This window comes from Neovison vison, chromosome X (assembly GCF_020171115.1).
Source record: "Neovison vison isolate M4711 chromosome X, ASM_NN_V1, whole genome shotgun sequence".
Classification (NCBI taxonomy): Eukaryota; Metazoa; Chordata; class Mammalia; order Carnivora; family Mustelidae; genus Neogale; species Neogale vison.
Genome location: NC_058105.1, coordinates 33,481,660 through 33,502,457, shown reverse-complemented (window position 1 = coordinate 33,502,457; position 20,798 = coordinate 33,481,660). Strand labels below are relative to the sequence as shown.

The 20,798-nt window shown below is 36.9% G+C and overlaps 1 protein-coding gene across 3 annotated transcripts in view; it reads right to left on the bottom strand.

Annotated features, from left to right (window-relative positions):
- The window catches only part of LRCH2 (leucine rich repeats and calponin homology domain containing 2), a 103,925-nt gene that overhangs the window by 51,254 nt on the left and 31,873 nt on the right, over window positions 1-20,798 (bottom strand). For 2 of the 3 annotated variants that reach the window (XM_044235239.1, XM_044235240.1), the window contains exons 2-10: window positions 19,075-19,219; window positions 13,605-13,731; window positions 10,934-11,039; window positions 10,714-10,850; window positions 6,380-6,513; window positions 1,673-1,760; window positions 1,261-1,372; window positions 979-1,076; window positions 819-877 (exon numbers count right to left, since the gene is read on the bottom strand). In XM_044235239.1, coding sequence (XP_044091174.1) covers window positions 819-877; window positions 979-1,076; window positions 1,261-1,372; window positions 1,673-1,760; window positions 6,380-6,513; window positions 10,714-10,850; window positions 10,934-11,039; window positions 13,605-13,731; window positions 19,075-19,219 — 1,006 coding nt within the window. Of the gene's footprint in view, window positions 1-818; window positions 878-978; window positions 1,077-1,260; window positions 1,373-1,672; window positions 1,761-6,379; window positions 6,514-10,713; window positions 10,851-10,933; window positions 11,040-13,604; window positions 13,732-19,074; window positions 19,220-20,798 lie in introns of those variants that run through there. The other variant, XM_044235241.1, reaches the window with a different exon arrangement.

Genomic DNA, 20,798 nt, shown 5'->3' with positions numbered 1-20,798 from the left:
AGGGGCTCCTGGCTAGCTCATTTGGAAAAGCATGCTGCTCTTGATCTCAGGGTCATGAGTTCCAGCCCCATGTTGGGTGTACAGACTGCTAAAAAAATTTTTTTAACTGTAAAAAAAATTTTTTAATAAAAATAAATAAGAAACATAGGAAAGCACATAGCACAGATCCTGGTACATGGCAGGTATTCAACAAATGATCCTTCTTTCCTTCCTACAGCTACGAAGCAACTTTAAGGAGTGACTAAATATGGCAAGTCATATTCTAGCATTTCATAAGATAAATGATACAGAAAATATCCAAAGTGGAATGATTTTAATAAAATACAGGGATAAATACCCATAAAATTACTATAACCAGCCTGATGAAATGGAAAGTGTATTAGACCAAGAGCTGGAAGACCTGAGTGCCAGACACTTGAAACTGCAGGTCTGTTTTCTTATTGACTAAATGATGCAAAAAAAAAAAAAAAAAAAAAAAAAAAAAAAATCACCTATTTTAAAGATTTGCTAAAGAGCTCAAATGAAGCAATGTATGTGAAAATACAGTCCTCCTCGGTAATAATAATAGGAGAATTACACTTCTGGGAGGCAAGGGAAATGTATATACTACACTCAGCTTAATTGTTTACTATAATTTACAGTTTAATTGAGGAATGCAGACAAATGAAGTAGTTATAAATTAACTACTTCAGGTAAATGAAAATTAACAGGTAAATGAACCAAAAATTAAATTTTTTCAAAGTACTCTGAAGTAGGAATACCTAACAAATATTTCATGTATAAGTAACATTTCAATTTGAGAATTCCTATATGCTTACCTTTTTTCATCTCCCAATTCTTCATTTTTCTGAGATTTCTCAGGACCTTTTTCTTTCCCCTTATATAAAAGAAAGTTATAATTTTAAATCTATGTGGTCTACTTTCACGAGATCAAGGAAAGTATGCTATTAGTATTTATTTGTTCAAAGTTTTCTTTACCTTAAGGAAAGAGACATATGATCCAATATGTGCATCTCCTTGTTCAGGAACTGCTATATCTTCTGTGTTGGGGTCAATAAAATCATACACCTCTTGGTCTAATTACAGATTAATATTTGTTAGAAAATATAAGTAAACAGTGTACTTTCATACTGTATTATTTAGAATAATAGTCTATTTTTTCAATAAAAGAACTGGCTGAAGATTCTAAAATTTTTCAAAATGCTTTTTTAATAAGAGCAATATACATGAAATAAAATTAGCAGGTACCATATGAATTACCTTTCTGAGAATCAGGTTTACTTCCTATTGAGTGACTGTCATTTCTTGACGTCTGCTCTCTATTGGATTCTGAGACTTGAGAGTGAAGGCTTATTGTGTCATCATCTGATGGCTGAAAGGAATAAACACAAAGTACAAATGGGGCATTTTAAACATAGAAGAGGATTAAGTTGTCTTAATTCCACATAATAGAATATCTGCTTTATATCTCCAGTTCTCAAACAAAAAAATATTATGGTAAGATTTACTGCTCTGCTTCTAAAAATGTACATGTTCCTTTTTCATCTGAAGTCATAAAATGTAATAATGATATTTTTTAAGCAAATTAAATCAAGTATGTACAAGTGTCTACATATTTCAAAACTCTAACAAATTTTTAAAATAAAATAGATCAGCAATAGAAAAGACTCACTTCCGTTGTAGATAATCGTTTCTCTCCATTATCACTTCCAATTCCAGAGTCAGGGCCATGATTTTTATTTGGATAAAAGTCTTCCATACTATGGAAATAGAAATTCTAAGGGCAGTTAGGGTTTTCTTCTTAAATAAATACAGACTTGACCTAAAATTTCCCTAGGTAATATAAAATATACTCTCTTGATGTCTAAGATCCTTAAGGGAAAATATCAGAAATCTTCCTATAAAATATTTCACTTCTATACCTCATGTAGTATTTTCCCTGCATGTGCTCTGTTGTAAAGTGTCAATTGTTGGGGCATATGGGTGTCTCAGTCAGTTAAGTGTCTGACTCTTGGTTTTAGCTCAGGTCAGGATCTCAGGCTTGTGGGATCCAGCCCTGCATCAGGTTCCATGCTCAGTGGGGAGTCTGCTTGAGATTCCTTGCCCCTCTCTCTCCCTCCACCTCTGCTCCTTCCCCCATCCAGCATGCACATGCCCTCTCTCTCCAAAAAAATAAAAATAAAAATAAGTAAAATCTGTAAAGTGCCAACTGTTAACAATAACTATTACTTCTCCTGAGAGAATAAGAAAAGCAGAGAGTCCTGCTAGAAAATAACCTTAATGAAAGAGCTTTCTATTTTTCTGGTTTTATACATTTCACCATAGAACATTGAAATATTTTTTAAGAACAATTCATAGTTTCTTCATTAGTTCTAAAAATAAGCTTTAGCTTTATAAATAACGCCTATCTGAAAATTAAGAGAAAAATGCAAAAAAAAAAAAAAAAAGAGAGAGAGAGAGAAAAAGAAAGTCAGCAAAGAACTGAATAAGCAATTGTTTTGGTATGAGGATTGAGCTATCCTTGCAAATTTCTGAATTACACAACAGTATGCCACCCAGGCTGCAAAGTATTTTTCACTTTACTTTGCAATTTACATACATGGAAACTTGCATACACTCTATACAGACAATTTTTTATGTGCCAGGAATTAGGCTAAGTGCTTTAAAGGTGATATCTCATATATGCCTGGTTTAAATTCTAGCGCATTAGTGTTTTCTTTTTGCAGGTGAGGAAACAGGCCAGGACAGACTGAACAAATGACCCGAAAATTACGAATGGCAGTTTAAATTTGATCCCAAGAATCTAACACTAAAGACCCTGATCTTAATCACTATGCTATATTTCTTCCCCAAATACTGATATGCACACATTCCAGGAGTGTATCGATAAACTCAGGTAAGCAAATACCAAGTAAGTGTCAGGCACTATGCTGAATGCTTGAAATGAAATGAGATGAATTAAAAAATGTTTGAGGGGCGCCTGGGTGGCTCAGTGGGTTAAGCCGCTGCCTTCGGCTCAGGTCATGATCTCAGGGTCCTGGGATCGAGCCCCGCATTGGGCTCTCTGCCCAGCAGGGAGCCTGCTTCCTCCTCTTTCTCTGCCTGCCTCTCTGCCTACCTGTGATCTCTCTCTGTCAAATAAATAAAAAATGTTTGACCTCAAAGGGTTCTCAGCCCAGAGAGGAAGTCTGTATATATATTTTGAAGACTAAGATAAAGGCAAATATAAAGTACTATGAGAAAAGAGAATCAATTCTTGATAAGTTTAGGAAAGGCCTCACCCAAGAATTTGGCATTTGAGCTTAGTCTTGAAGGATAAAGAGAGGCATTACTTGCTAGCATTTATTGAGTGTCCACACTGTATTAGCTAATGTGCCAGGTACACATCATATCTTATTTATAATCCTTACACTCTACAATTTATGCATGATTTCTTTTTACAAGTGAGGATAATGAAGCTTAACTTTATGGGGGGAAATGGAGAAGCAGGCTTCCTGCTGATCAGGGAGCCCGATGCAGGGCTCATCCCAGGACTCTGGGATCATGACATGAGACAAAGGCAGATGCTCAACCGGCTGAGCCACCCAGGTGCCCTGAAAAAATGTAACATTTACTGAATATCATTTCTTGAACTAGTTGCCACACACACACATTTAATTCTCACAACAAGCTTATGAAGTAGGTATTGTTAACACTTTAAATAAACAGGCTCAGAAAGATTAAATAATTTACACAGTCTACAGTGGATTTAAGAGGTTAAACCATGATTAGAAGCAAAATCCATCTGACGCCACTGCACAATAATATATCCATGTACTATACTAAAATATATGTGTATTTTTAATAGTTGACAATGATAGTAATAAGCTATTTGTTGAGGAATTGTTTTGGTAAGGCATTGTGTTAAGTACTCTATATACATTATTTAATTTAATCCTGGCAGCATCCATATGATTATTTTCCCTTTTACATATAAGAAAACTAAGGACTAAAGACATTATGACACAAGGACATAAAGTTACTAAGAGCTGGAGAAGGACTTCATGGGCATTTATGTCTAACTCCAAAAGTTGATGTGCTTAACTACTATAATGCTTATCTATGTAGAATAAGAAATTTACAAAATAGTCAAGGTATGGAAGGCTCTATTAACCTGCACTATTCTATATAGTAGCCACTAGCCAACATATATAGTTACTGAGCACCTGAAATGTGGCTAGTCTAAATTGAAATTTGTTATAAACAAAAAATACACATCAGATTTAAATGATGTAATAGAAAGAAGGAGAACATGAAGTACCTTACGAACATTTTATAAGAAATATAAGTTGTAATGATACTTTGGACATACTGGGTTAAATAACATTACTTTTTTAAGAATCTTATTTATTTATTTGTCAGAGAGAGAGCACAAGCAGGGGGAGCAGCAGGCAGAGAGAGAAGGAGAAGCAGGCTCCCAACTAAGCACGGAGCCCGATGCGGGATATGGGACTCAATCCCAGGACCTTGGAATCATGAAATGAGCTGAAGGCAAATGCTTAACTGACTGAGCCACCCAGGCATCCCTAAATAACATACTATTCAAATTAATTTCATCTGCTTCATTTTTACTTTTTTCAATGAATTATAAGAAAATGCAAAACTACATATGTAGCTTATATTACATTTCTATTGGATATCATTGCTAGAGACCATCTCCAAAATATGTCTCAGTCCTGTCCACTCCTTTTCATCACTACTACAGTCACCCTGTTTAAGACCCCTTGATCTCTTGGAAGTACTTCAATACTCAACTAGACCCTGCTTCTGCTTTTGCTTATTTCCAATCTATTCTCCTTACAAGAGACAAAATACCTCCTTTAAAAAACATAAATCGGATCATTCCCCTGCCTATAACTGTCTACCAACTTACTGTTGTACTACAAGTAAAATTCAAACTCCTAACCACAGTTCCAGAGCACCCACATGACTTGAGCCCTGACTATTTCTCCAAAATCAACTTGTATATCCGTACCCTTCAGCCATTCTGCTCCAATCATGCTGGCCTTTCAGTTTCTTTAACACACGAAGTTTCTTCCTAACTTAAGGCCTTAGCACGTGTCATTCTTTTGCCTGAAATGCTCTTCTCCTTCATTTTTACACAGCTAGCTTTTCTTCTTTCAGGTCTTGACTTAAAACCTCACGTTCCCAAAGCGACATTCCCTGACCACCCTCCTGAAACATGTTCCTTTCCTTCACAGTACTTGACACAATTTGAAATTTAAATGTGTATGACTATTTGATTTATTTGCTTTGCTGACTGATTCCTCCACTATACTGTGGACTCCAAGAGGGCCAACACCAAGGTGTGTATCATTTAACAAAACATACCCTGAACCTACCAGTAGGCAATTGTCTGATACTGGTGTTTTTTTTTCCCCAACTGTTATTTGTAAAATAAATAAATGACTAGTACAATGAATGCCATTACTAAAGTAAATTCATCTTTAAATAAATATAAAGCAAACTAATAGATTAGACTATGAATAAAGTCTAGTTTCTGTAGAATTGTTTAACCTATTATCATTCATAATATTAAACAAATTAATTTTTAGGAATTAAATATAATGTTAGATATTTAATTCTACTTAGGCAACAGAAACATTCAAGAAAATGTCCTATTCAGGAAATCAAGAACAGTACTTAAAATATTGTCATTCCAATTAGTCTAAATTTTGGCACAAATAAAATGACAAGTCTTTAAACATTTTAGGGAAGAATACATTCTTCCTTTCTGTAGTCTCACCCCATTCCAAATTATTTTCCATACTAATGGAAAGAATTATGTTTCCATGAAATCTTTCAGAACAACCTACATCCCCAAAAGATAATTAAAAACAGATAATCAAATCTACCATTTCAAAATCTCAGGAGGAAATTTTCATATCATATCAATGATAAATCACCTTTGATCTAGACATAAAGAATAAAGAACACGAAAAAGAAAGGTACCCCAAAATGACTTGCTCTTCCATTAACCGCAGTTCAAAAGTCAAATTCTGCTAGTTATTACAATACTGTTTGGTACAATAAAGTGATAATAGTAGTAAATTCACAGTTGTCGAGTCCTGAGAAATTAGTGTTTCTGTACTATAATGTCAAACATTTATATTTTACTACTAAAATATTAGTATTAGTTAATATTTTGAGAAAATACCAAATTTATTCTAGTATCACAGAGGTTCATTCTATGAGGGTGAGATTTCACATCAGTCAATTATTGATTTTAACACTGGGCCAATGAACCTAAATATATTCGGTGCACTCAAGGTTAATAAATATCTTTTACATACAGAGAAGACACTGACCATGAAAAGAGATTGTAAGAATTTTACATTACCTGTCTGTGAGAGGCTGGGAGGGCATTCTTTTACTTAATGATGGAAGATCCAGAGAATCTGGTTTCTTATCCATTCTGCAACATGCTTGAATATTTAAGTATTTAAATATGTGAACTTTACCCTTTAAACATATCTGTCAAATAATTGAGAAAGTAGATTTAATTATATAGGTACAAATATAAGTTTTACCTACCAACTTATTTATATATTTTAATAACCTGAAATTATGCTGAGACATCACAATCATAATAGACACTTCACATATTTGAATAATTTCTACAGCTGACACTTAATGAAAACATTTGACAATGATACCAACTAAAATTCTTTCACTGTTTCTATTCTTACCAGAAAAAAATAAGCTAATTTTTCTGTGTATCACTAATGTTTTCTTGTTAGAAAAACAATATATAAACCACCAAATAATATAAAATCTATAACTCATAAAAGTATCTTTTATTAGAAAAAAGTGAGAATCATTGCACTGATAAGAACAAGAAAAAAAAAATAACCCATGTAATTCCTTAAAGTAGTCTTATCAGGGGGATCTGGGTGGCTCAGTCAGTTGAGCATCTACCTTCAGCTGGGGCTGTGACCCCAGGGTCCTGGATCATCGGGTCGTGGATAGGGTCTAGAGCCGGGGATCCTTGGCATCTTTGGCATCCTCAGGCTCCCTGTTCAGTGGGGAGTCTGCTTCTCCATCTCCCTCTGCCCCTTCCCCTGCCATTGCTCTCTCTCAAGTAAATTAAAAAAAAAAAAAAAAAAATCTTAAAAAAAAAAGTAATCTTTCAGAACCACTAAGTTGTTTGGTCTAAACACTGGAAGGTGGGGCACCTGGGTGGCTCAGCTGTTAAGCATCTGCCTTTGGCTCTGGTCAGGATACTAGGGCCCTAGGATCAAGCCCCACATCAGACTCCCCACTCAGGAAGCCTGCTTCTCCCTCTCTCACTCCCCATGCTTGTGCTCCCTCTCTAACTCTCCCTCTGTCAAATAAATAAAATCTTAAAAAAAAAAAAGAAAAGAAAACTATAATCAAAACTGTTTAATTTTATGGGCCTACATAACCTACAAATATATGCAAACATAATCAACAAAGAAAACAGTAAGAGGGGCGCCTGGGTGGCTCAGTCATTAGATGTCTGCCTTCGGCTTCCATCATGATCCCAGGGTCCTGGGATGGAGCCCCGCATTGGGCTCCCTGCTCAGCAGGAGGCCTGCTTCTCCTTCTCCCACTCCCCCTGCTTGTGTTCCCTCTCTCACTACATCTCTCTGTCAAATAAAAAAAATCTTTAAAAAAAAAAGAAAAGAAAACAGTAAGAAACAAAACAGTCTTAAGAAAAGTAAATTTAAAGGTAATTATCATTCCTGGTATAAAGGAAGAATGTTTCTTAGATAATTGTAATAGATACCAAATCTGACCTGACCACTGAAAAATTTCATTTAAAAGGAAAAACTTCTGAGCTATTAGAATATAAATATATTACGAATTAAAATATATCCCATTATCTGTATAAACCAAAAAATAATCATCACTCATTGTCAAATTAAATACTGGTGAATTCTTTTCTTTTGTAAATTTTTTAAAAATTTATTTGAGAAAGAGGGAGAGAGTGTGCACAAAAGCAGGGGGAGGGGGAGAGGGACAAGCAGACTCCTAACTGAGCAGGGAACCCTATGCCCGGCTCAATCCCAGGACCCTGATATATAACCTGAGCTGAAGTCACATTCTTAACCAACTGAGCCACTCAGGTGACCCCTTTCATAAATTTCTTATTGTAGTAATTCATGTACACAGTTTTAAAATCAAAGAGAATTCTAAAACTGGTAACAAAAAATTAATCCACCCCTTTCAATCTCCAAGACCTAGTCCCCACACATCGACTTTTAGTTGGTTTCCTGATACCTACCTTTATATGTACGAGTAACATGGTTCTACTGTTTAATTTAGTTATGGATCTTATTTATTGAGGTCTAAGGAAAATGAAGACAGATTTCTTACATTACCACTACCACCACTAATCATGTATCATCAACACCATACCATCATCCCATCTTCAATCCCTATCAACTTGCTTCCTCCTTCAGAAGCATAGCATAGTTGTTAGAGCGTGGACTTGAATCAGACTGCCTTGGTTTGAAACCAGCTGTACCACATGCTAGCTATGTGGCACTAAATAAGTCCCTTAACTTTGATGCCTGTTTCCTCATATATAAAATGAGTAATGGGGAGCCTGGGTGGCTCAGTGGGTTAAGCCTCTGCCTTTGGCTCAGGTCATGATCTCGGGGTCCTGGGATCGAGACCCACAACGGGCTCACTGCTCAGCGGAGAGCCTACTTCCTCCTCTCTCTCTCTCTCTTTCTCTCTGCCTGCCTCTCTGCCTACTTGTGATCTCTGTCAAATAAATAAATAAAATCTTTTAAAAAAATTTTAAAATGAGGAATAATGATAGTACCTTTTATAGGGTTACTGTAAGAATTAAATTAATACATGTAAAGCATTTCAATGGCGCCTGAAACACAGTAAGCACTAGATGTATCTTTGCTATTATTTTAACTATGTCGCAGTTTCTCATTAAATCAAAATGTAGTATTTACCGTATTATGACCAATAAAATAATCTGTTGAGGCAAGAAGCAATAGTGCTTTGGCTGCTGAACCAAGAGAGAGAATCTGAGAGACTCTACCTGACTATTCTACTACCAAATAAACCCAGGCTTCTGCTAAGGCAAGTGAGGGCTAGTTACGTCACTGCAGAGCTAAGGGCAACAATCTGAGGGTGTAAATCTTAGACTTGTCGTGTCCAATATGGTAGCCACTAGTCATGTGAACCTACTTAATTTTATTTTATTTTTAAAAGATTTTATTTATTTATTTGACAGAGAGAGATCACAAGTAGGCAGAGAGGCAAGCAGAGTGAGAGGGGGAAACAGGATCCCTGATGAGCAGAGAGCCCCATGCAGGGCTCAATCCTAGGACCCTGAGATCATGACCTGAACCGAAGGCAGAGGCTTAACCCATTGAGCCACTCAGGCGCCCCAAAGCGACTTAATTTTAAATTAATCAAAATACGATTACATTTAAATTTTGGTTCCTTAGTCGCATAAGCCATATTTCAAGTACTCAAAAGCCACATGTGGTAAGAACCAATGGTATCAGACTGCACAAATTATAGAACATTCCTATAATTCAGGAAGTTCTGCTGGATAGCACTGCCTTAGACATTCTACAGACCTTCATATTTTCAGTCTTTCTTCTTTCTATTCAGTTATATGTTTTCCTCCAACATGCAAGCCATTCCCAGGTTAACAAGTGAATCAACCTTCCTCTTCTTGCCTTCTCCCATAGCGGATCCAAGCTTCAGTTTTCCCCGTCCTGCTCAGCCAGCTACTACCAGCACCCCAGCCAGTCTTTATTTGAATTAGAGAAAGCAACTCCTTTGGAATGAGTGGAGTGTACCTTTGTAGAAAGAAAAAGGCAACCCTTCTTCTGGATGCAAACCCTGACTGAGGGAACATAGCTTGGAAGTAGAGAAGGGGTTGGCATTTCACTGCCATGTGCTTCCTTGGCCAGATTCTCTTGTGGGAGTGTAAGACCCTAATTTCTGCTATTTCATCTGTCTTCCATTTTCCAAAATTCTGTTGCCATCTCTCCCCTACAGCCCTCTTCTCTCTCATTCCTTGGCCTTATGGGTTTGTAGTTTAGTATATTCTTCTACTATCATTTCAGTAGACTTCACGTGGACTTAATCCTTCAACTCAAAGGCTGAATTAATACTTTTCCACTCATATCTTCTTTCTGTTTTTGATTCCATCTATGAGTGCTAAGTATGTGTTATAATCAATTGTACAACAAATGTCAAGTAAACATATACCTGAGTTGGGCAGAGGTAAAGAGACTACACAGTCTGTTTTTAAAAGAACACTGACAGAATTATGGATCTGGGTTTTCTCTTTTTTTTTTTTTTTTTAAACTTTTTTTTTTAAGATTTTATTTATTTATTTGACAGAGATTACAAGTAGGCAGAGAGGCTGGCAGAGAGAGAGGAGGAAGCAGGCTCCCTGCTGAGCAGAGAGCCCAATGCAGGGCTAGATCCCAGAGGCTTTAAATCACTGAACCACCCAGGCGCCCCGGATCTGGGTTTTCAAAACCCTCTTCTCTAGAAGCTAAGCTAAAACTCCTACCAAAGTGCAAGAATCACTTATCAGAAAAGCTCCCTTAGATAATAAGGCCTCAACAATAAACTGACTTCTAATTCTGATGCTTTTTGATTTATCAATTTGATGCATAATTATGAATAAAAAGAGAAGAAACAAGTATTTTTTTTCTTACAAACCTGGGCTGGTGGTACTTGCAATGGATTGTTATCCAAAATCATTACTTGTAAATGATGCAGCTTCCTGTAACAAACTGGGATTTCGGTCACTTTATTACAAGAGAAATCCAGCTTGACTAAGGGAAGATCTCCTAATTCTGTTCAGAAATGAAAGATAATTAAATTAAATTTGACACAGTTACTCTCTTACTCATTTCAGTAAAAATAATGAGCATCTTACCATCTGGCAACACATGAAGATTATTTCTTCTTATATTTAGCTCTCTAAGTGAATGTAATTTCCCCATTTGTTGGGGAAGGACCTGAATCTCATTGCAGCTGATATCCTAAGGAAAATAAAAAAAATAAAATTATAACAAACTAACTGAGAAATACCTATTTCCATTTTAAAAGTAAAGCACATGGCTAATGGAGCTAGCAAAAGTTACCTGAAATGTTGTATCTCTAAAAATGGATTATCTGGCAGATTTCTATTTATATTACATCATGAAGTCAATTTAGCACAGTTATCAAATTTTTCTGTGCAATACTGTGAAATTATAACTGAGTACTACATAATTCAGCCTTTTGAAAATCTCAACTAAAGACCACTCTTGCCAATCAAAACTAGAACTATAAGGATCATCCAAGTGCTCTTCATTCAGAGGTAAAATCAAAAACGACTATCAATCACTGAGATAATCTGTCAATTATAGTAGTTTTGAGTTACTCTGTTAGGCAAAAGCTGAGAGACTCAAGGACTTACAGACATGAGCTTGAGAACCAAAAACTACGGTCAGAATCAATTTAAACCTCTTTCTCAAAAGGATTCAAAACACGAGGGGTTATAAGCTCAAAATTCTTTGGCCCACATCGTAACCCAAAGACTTTCTAGGAGATCTGAATCGGAAGTGTCTCCAGGTTAAATTAAAATGCAAATCCTGATTTAAAGATAAAGGATACCACTTTTCCATATTAAAAGACAGCTTAACTGTGCTCTCCTCTTCCTCCTCTATAAGAAGAATCTGCAAAAAGATCTCACACAGCAGTCACTCCAGACACACTGCAAATGAAATTCACATGCTACTGAACTGCCCCAATTTCCAACTTTCACTGGAAATGATATTAGCTTGGAGGGAGAAGAGTGGCACATATATTCAGTTCTATCAAAAATAAAAAAGGCAGGAGGGTAAATTCAGAAGAATATTAAAGCCGTGTAAGGAAAAACCCAATAGAGCTAAGATGATTAAAAAAATGTATCCTACATACTTCTTTCAAACTATATCTAAGGCATCTTCATTCAATGACAAACATTTATCCAATACCAACTATTTGCTAGGCCCAATTGTAGGTGCTAGGGACACAATTTGAAGTAAAGCCAACAAAAATTCCTGCCCTCATAGCTCTTTATGGAGCTTATTACATTCTAGCAAGGAAAGTAGATTATATAATATGACAGTTGATAAAGGCTGTGAAAAAAAAAGGGTAAAGGAAAATGGCAGAGCAAACAGTAATGGGGAGGGATATTAGCAATTCAGATTGTCTCATGAAGAAGCTGTTATTTGAGCAGTATTGTCAGAGCTAAGAGTATGAGCCATGCCAATATATAAGAAAGGAATATAAGGAACAATAAATATTAAAGGACTCTTAGGCAAAATATGCCTGATATGTACTAAAGAACAGCAAGAAATCCAGTGTAACCAGAAGGAAGTTGGGGGTGGGGGGAACTAAGCTAAGGAGGGGTATAACTTAGGCTTTTACTCAAGAGATATGTGAGCAGGAACCAGAAATTTTTAAACAGAGAATCCATACAAAGTACAGAGTACGGAGAATCCATACAAACATGAAATTCCAAAGACAGGCAACAAGGGGCTTATGTGACATCCCGAACTAAGGAGATGGGTAGGAATCTGGGAAAACAAAGGGGAGGAAGACCATTATTAACTGGAAGGAAAGAGGTGATGTTTGGAAAATAAACCAGTGCTCAATTATTCAAATAATTTAGGTAAAGTTAAATAGGTAAAGAGGAATCTCCGTTAACAGGGCCTTTCCTAGTACAGGCTCTCCTTTTCAATGTAAATTTAGGCAGTTGTGCTCCACCACCACCACCACCCACCCCCACCCCACCACCCCCACCACCCCCACTCCGGGGGTGGGGGTGGGGGGGTGGGTAAAGAGTTTTTCCTAAATTTGTTGGTTTGATTGCTTTCAACTCAAAATAATCACGCCAAAGTAGCCCATCGTGGGATGACCTGTCCTTGTCCCCCTACAGAAGTAGCAGAAAGATGAGAAAAGGTCAATGCTTTGAGAATATGTTTCTCTCAAAGTTCAATATCCTTTAATACCTTAAATGTTCTGTTCAAGGTAATTAAATTATTCCTATATTTCTACAATTAATTGTATATAATGGCGTCTCTTCATTTATCTTGGTTCCCAAAGTGTTATAAAAGCACATGAGAATATAGAAGAAGAAAAGTTATTTTGTTCATTCTATTGTTTGCAGGCATTGTACTCTCTTCCTTTATCCCTTCTCTAAGGATTTCATAGTAGCCCTGTAAAACCTTTAAAAAAAGATATCTCTTCCTGGTCTAAGACCTTTATTGTCCCCAAAATGAATAGACATTCATTGGTTATTGGTTTAAATGCTTATTGGTTTAAAAAGCATTTCTTAACACTTAACAAGCAAACCTTTCAACTCACTGGGACTAAAAATAACCAGGCTTTTATTGTGGCTGTGAGCTAAAATCAGACATAAGCAATGGCATCCCAAAATTTTACTAAGGTAAATATAAGTGTATACAAAGTCATTCTTTAAAAAAAAGAAAATTACACTGAAATTCCATAAAGAGCAATCTTCCAAAATATAAAGGCATGTGTTATAGATACACAATCAATGCAATTAGTTTACTCACCAATTCCATTAAGTCTTTTAACTTCCCAATTTCTTCTGGAATGGATACCAGTTTATTATTACTGATGACCAAAACTTTAAGGGGAAGATCAAATAGGTATTTTGGCAATGTTGATAAAAGATTTCGACTGAAAAGAATAAGAAAGTCTCATTATGAGATATGTCTGAAATCTCCCACATTATGTTGAGGTGAACAAATCACCTCAAAAGAGAAAAAGCTTTCACCAGATAATGACTATCATTTAATGAGCGTTTACTCTATATCACACTAAAATCCTTAAATGCACTATCTCATTTAATACTCACAGTAACCCCTTAAGACAAGCAGTACTATTATCTCTATTATACACATAAGAAAACAAAGGGTAAAACTAGCTAAGGGACTTGCCCAGTCACAAACGTTTGCAAAGCTTGTGTTGTTACCTATGATATTATCTCATCAGTTCTCAAAACGCAAAATCATTCTGAGTTAGAAAATGTCAGAACCTGGGACGCCTGAGTGGCTCAGTTGGTTAAGCAGCTGCCTTCGGCTCAGGTCATGATCCCGGCGTCCTGGAATCGAGTCCCGCATCAGGCTCCTTGCTCGGCAGGGAGCCTGCTTCTCCCTCTGCCTCTGCCTGCCTCTCTGTCTGCCTGTGCTCGCTCTCTCTCCCTCTCTCTCTGACAAATAAATAAATAAAATCTTAAAAAAAAAAAAAAAAAAGAAAAGAAAAGAAAATGTCAGAACCTTGTTCTCTGGTATCATTTCACTGCATTCAATACCTCCTTTGCCTCTAACAAAGGAAAGGTTCTAAGGATAAATTTGCATGCACTAAGTTCAAATCTAAAGAAAGAATTTAATAGAACTACATCTTCAAAGACATGTGAAACCCTAATCCACTCCCTTTTCTTTTTTTTTTTTTTAAAGATCATTTATTTATTTATTTGACAGAGAGAGAGAGAGACACACACACACAGAGGAAACACAAGCAGGGGGAGTGGGAGAGGGAGAAACAGACTTCCCACCAAGCAGGGAGCCTGATGTGGGCTTAGATCCCAGGACCCTGGGATCATGACCGGAGCCGAAGGCAGGCGCCAACCACTGAACCACCCAGGTGCCCCCACTCCCTTCTCTTATGGGTTTACAGTAGAATAGCCCACTAAACCTTTACCTAAGTTCCAAGTTGATAAAACATTCCTATCTCTATGGATACACTTAAATATAAAAACAACTAACATGTATTGTTTACTATGTGTCAAGCCATGTTCAGAGCACCTCACATGAATTAACTCCACTAATGTCACAACAACCAACTTTAGGAAAACAGAGCATATCATGATGCCCATTTTAGAGAGGAAGAATCAGTCAAAAAGAGATTAAGCACTGAGGGTTGCCGGGGGCAGGGGGTAAGGAGAGGGTGGTTGGGTTATGGACACTGGGGAGGGTACAGTGCTATGACAGTGCTGTGACGTGTGTAAACCTGATGATTCACAGACCTGTATCCTTGGGCCTAATACATTATATGTTAATAAATAAAAATAAAATAAATTTTAAAAAATAAAATGGAAAAAAAAAAGAGAGAGAGATTAAGCAAACTGCTCAAAGTCACACAGCTTATAAATAAGAGAGCCAGGATTCTAATCTGGACAATATGGCCTGAGGTCCTTACCCTCAACCTACTGTGGGTCAAATTTATACACCAATACAGAGTGACCAAATGACCCCTGCTATAGACTCAATATTTGTGTCCCCCACAAATTTATAATGTTGAAACCTAATCCCAATGTGATGATATTTTTAAGTGGGGCCTTTGGGGAGTGATTAGGTCATAATGGTGGAGCCTTCCTGAACAGGTTTAGTGCCCTTGTAAAAAATACCTCAAAGATCGCTTCTTGGCCTTTGACTAAGATCAAGTGTAAAAACACCTCAAAGAGCTCCCTTGCTCCCTCTACCAAGTGAGGACAGCTAGGAGATGGCTACCTATGAACCAGGAAGCAGGTCCTCAATGAGACACCGAATCTGCTGGTGACTTGATCTTGGATGTCTCAGCTTCCAGAAACGTGAAAAATAAGCTTCTGTTGTTTATAAGGCACCCAATACATAGTAAGAAGTTGCAATGGCTAAGGTCAAAGAGGTTTCTGCCTGTGTTCTCCTCTAGGATTTGGGTAGTTTCCTGTCTCATGTCTTTCATCCATTTTGAATTTATTTTTGTGTATGGTATAAGAAAGTGGCCCAGTTTCATTCTGCATGTTGCTGTCCAATTTTCCCAATACTATTTGTTGAAGAGACTGTTTTCCATTGGGTGTTCTTTCCCACTTTGTTGAAGATTAGTTCTACATACAACTGTGGGTCCATTTCTGGGTTTTCTATTTTTCCATTGATCTATGTGTGTTTCTGCCAATACCATGCTGTCTTGATGACTGAAGTTTTTTAATAGAGCTTAAAGTCTAGAATCATGATGCCTCTAGCTTTGCTTTTCTTTTTCAGGATTGCTTTGGCTATTTAGAATTTTTTGTAGTCCTGAACAAATTTTAGGATTGTTTGGTCTAGCTCTGTGAAAAATGCTGGGAGTATTTTGATAGGGATTGCATTAAATGTGTAGATTGTTTCGGGAGCAAGGTACCCAATACATGGTATTCTGTCATAGCAGCCCAAACAGACTAAGATAATTGTCCCACCAAAAAATATAAAGTATACCATTACATTTACATACTATTAAGTATTCATAAAAATAAGATATTTTTCCTGCTTTTCAAAGTGGTATTTTTTTTTTAAGATTTTATTTGGGGTGCCTGGGTGGTTCAGTGTGTTAAGCCTCTGCCTTTGGCTCAGGTCATGATCTCAGGGTCCTGGGATCAAGCCCTGCATTGGGCTCTCTGCTCAGTGGGGAGCCTGCTTCCCCCTATCTCTCTGCCTGCCTCTCTGCCTACTCGTGATCTCTGTCAAATAAATAAATAAAATCTTTTGAAAGAAAGAAAGAAAGGTTTTATTTATTTATTTGACAGAGAGAGCACAAGCAAGGGGAGTGACAGGCAATGGGAGAGAGAGAATCAGGCTTCTTGCTGAGCAGGGAGCCTGATGTGGGGCTCGATCCCAGGACCCTGGGATCATGACCTGAGCAGAAAGCAGATGGTTAACCAACTGAGCTGCCCAGATGCCCCTCAAAGTGGCATTTATAGACCTGTACTGCATTTTGTAGAACACACAAAGCAAAAAAATAACCTAGTATTACCCCAAGGAAAAACATTAAGACCTGAGGACATTCAGAAACACTATACTGGCTTTAATCACAAGGCACAAGCTTTAAGAAAAAAAAAGACAATGGCCCTAGACCACAATCCTGGCCAGGCTGCTAGAATGTCAGATGCTTGTTACAACTCTTGACACTTTCAGGATCAAACAAGATCCTTGGGAAAGTAGCCAATGTAGAGCACACAAGGGAGTATTATACAGAAAGAGAGAGCTGAAAAACCATCTTAGAAGTTTCTCAAGATATTTTCACCAAAATAAAAAACAAAATAAAAAATAAAGTGGGAAGAGTAATGACACATACAAATTTATTCTAATCTCCTTCAGACCAAAAAAAGATTAAAAATTGGCCTATTTGGGGGGGCACATGGCTGTTAGTCAGTAGAACGTGTGACCTTTGATCTGAGGGGTCATGAGTTCAAGCACCAGGATGGGCCTAGAGCTTACTTTTTAAAAAATTGGCCTATTTTCTTACTTTAAGAAGCAGGTTCATTGACTTAGCAGTCAGCTTTCTCCAGAATTGAATTTTTTTATACACAGCTAATAAGTCATCAATTTTCACTTTTTTGCCATGTTTTAGAGACAAAGGAAGTCGAAATGAAGACAAGTGTTATTTCAATAAAGTTTGTTCAAAAACGTTTGTGACTATAAACAAATACCAGGAAACAATTTTTAAAGATCAAAATTGGGCTCCTGGTGGCTCAGTTGGTTAAGCATCTGCCTTCTGCTCAAGTCATGATCCCAGGGTCCTGCATTCAAGTCTAGCATTGGGATCCCTGCTCAGGGGGAAGTCTGCTTCTCCCTCTACCCCACCCCCCTGCTCTCTTGTATGCGCACGCATGCTCGCTCTCTCTCTCTCTCATAAAAATAAATACGTAAAATCTTTTTAAAAATACATAAATAAAGATCCAAACAGGAATCAGAGAAAGTTTTAGTAGAACTATTTTAAGATAACCATACATTTCTATTAGTATAGAAATATAATTCAATTTTTGACAAATCACTTTTTTCCATAAGAGAACAAAGTGAAACAAAAATAAAGACAACACTTCAATGTACCTCACTTGCCTCAAAACCTCTCCCCAAGCCAGGCCAAGCAGATTAGAGAATTAGAGAAAAGAGCAACCAAAATGACTAATATCTATGAAAGGAATTCACACATTTTAAGGTATAAAGATTCAGTTAAAAAAGAGTATGTACTGCCAGGTGACACCACTGGGGGAGACAAATAGAAGGATTAATGCATCACAGTGAGAAAGGACCATTATTATTTATATACATTAATTATATTTACCACCTCCCTGTATGGGAATTCAGACACTGTAACTTTGTTAAGGAGAGGGAAGAAATGAACACTTACAATTAAAGAAAAACAAAACAAAACAAAAAAACAAGAAAGTGGTCCTTTAAAAAAAAGAAAAGACTTTATTTATTTGACAAAGAGAAAGAGAGTGCAGAGGGCATAAGCAGGAGTAGCAGCAGACAGAGGGCAGGCAGAGGGAAAGGGAGAAGCAGCAGGTTCCCCACTGGGCGGGGCTCTCGATCACAAGACCCTGGGATCATGACCTGAGCGTAAGGCAGAAGCTTAACAACTGAACCACCCAGGCGCTCCTCAAATAAGTAAAATCTTTAAAAATAAATAAATAAATAAATAGTACCTCTTTCAAAATGCTGTTGTGAAGAGGAGATGAGGTAATATGGGTAAGGTATTTGTAACATTGTCTGGCACACAGTAAGCATTAAGTATTAACACCTTCATCTACTTCCTAAAATTCCAACACTCCCAACCCAACCCATCCATCCTTAAAGTAGCAAGGAGAATTCACAAGAGTGAACACTATAGCTCAAGAACTGTTTCTTTATAATGTTTCACTTTAACGGAAAATGCATATAAATAAATCTGCATAGTGGTGCTATGATTTCGGTAAAATATTTCTGATCTAAATAAAGCCTGGCATTACCAGGGGCTTGTTAGAAATGCTGGCCCCACTGCAGAACTCTGCAATCAGATGTTTTAATCCCCACGTGACTCCTGGGCAGATTAAAGGCTGCGATGAGAAGCACTGCTCTCAAGAACAAGACCAAACACCTATAAAGTAATGTTAAGGTATAACAAATACAAATAAGGTACTGTTGAGATAAATATAGGTTACACAGCCAAACCAAACACATTCCTTTATTACTAAAAAGGATTAGAACTGTAATAAAAAAACAAAATCTACCCCCAAAAATGTTTCCTTACCTAATATTAAGGTATGTTAACATCTGCAAGTTTTTAATGGCTTCAGGAATGGTTTTGATGCAATTATGATATAAATTTAACGTCTCAAGAGGTGCAAATAACCAGACATCGGAAGGAATTTCTGTAAAGCGATTTCTTGAAAGATCTGAAAAAGAAAAGTAATATTTGAGTGTCAAACATATACAATATCTATTATAATTAACAGAACTATTTTCATACTTGCTGAATCACTCAGCATCTAATCAACTATTTAAAATATAATAAAATATGAGGCACCTGGCAGGCTCAGTTGGTAGAGCATGTGATTCTTGATCTCAGTATTATGTGTTCAAGCCCCACATTGGGCACAGAGTTTATATACGTACATACATATGTACATAAAGTATTATAAAATATTGGGACACCTGGGTGGCCCAGTCAGTTAAGCGTCCAACTCTTGATTTCAGCTCAGGTCGTGATCTTAGGGTCCTGAGATCAAGTCAGAGTCTCTTTCTGCTCCTCCCCTGCTCTCTTTCTCTATTTCTCTAATAAATAAAATCTTTTGCAAATACATACTATAAAATATCATCCACCATGACCATGAAGGCAAAAAAGTCATATAGAAATATACTCATTTAGGGCACCTGCATGGTTTACTCAGTTAAGCATCTGCCTTCCGTTCAGGTCATAATCCTAGGATCCTGGGATAGAGTCCCATATCGGGCTCCTTGTTCAGTGGGGAGTCTGCTCCTCCTTCTCTCTCTGTCCCTTCCCCAGCTTGTGCTCCCTCTCGCTCACACTCTCAAGTAAATAAACAAAATCTTAAATATATATACCCTCATTAAAAGCCTGTTTATTAACAAATTGTACTTCATATGCTTTGATATCTTTAGAATTTATCTATTAAAATACCAATGAGGAATTCTCTCTGATCTTTTTTCAAAACCACAAAAAATCCTCCCCAGATCCCACATGCCCCTCTACCTCTTCCTCCTTCACAGCCAAACTTACATAAACCAACAACACAACTAAATTTTTTACTTACCATGGATTTCTCAACCCACTGTAACTGGGTTTCTAATCACTTCCTGCCCACCTAGGTCACAACAGCCTCTGTATAAATAACAACTCATCTAACTGGAAGAATTTCCTTTCTCTTGGCTTGGAAGACTACACTTCTGCATCACTTATTATCTCTCTGGCTACTTCTTAGTCTCTTGCTGGATTTTCCCCTGTATTGTGAATGTCGATGTTCCTAAGAGCTGTGACAAGGTACCCTTTCCTTCTTAAGATGTACACTTCACTGGGTGATTTCATCCAATCCCAGGGTTAAGTTATATTTATATATCAACAGATTTCAAGTTAAAGCTATGTCTGAACACCTATGTTCTGATCTTCACAATTTCTCTTGATATCTCTCAGACACCTCAAATTGTAAAGTCTGTACAAATTCTGCAAAATCTGAACTGAAAATCTTCTTCCACACATCTGTTTCTCTTATCTCAGATAATGTCACCAACATCCTCCTGTTCAATTGTGCAAGCCAGAAATCTGGTATTCATTCTCGATTCCTTACTATTATTCCAAGTACACACAAATACACTTCCAATCATTTCAGTTTTCACAAAAATAAAATCATGGAATTATTATAACTATTTACACCTCTTTTAAAGGTTAGTTAAATGAAATTTTGAAAAATACTTAAGACAACAAGTATGTGGCAGGTTGGAAAAAATATCCTAAAA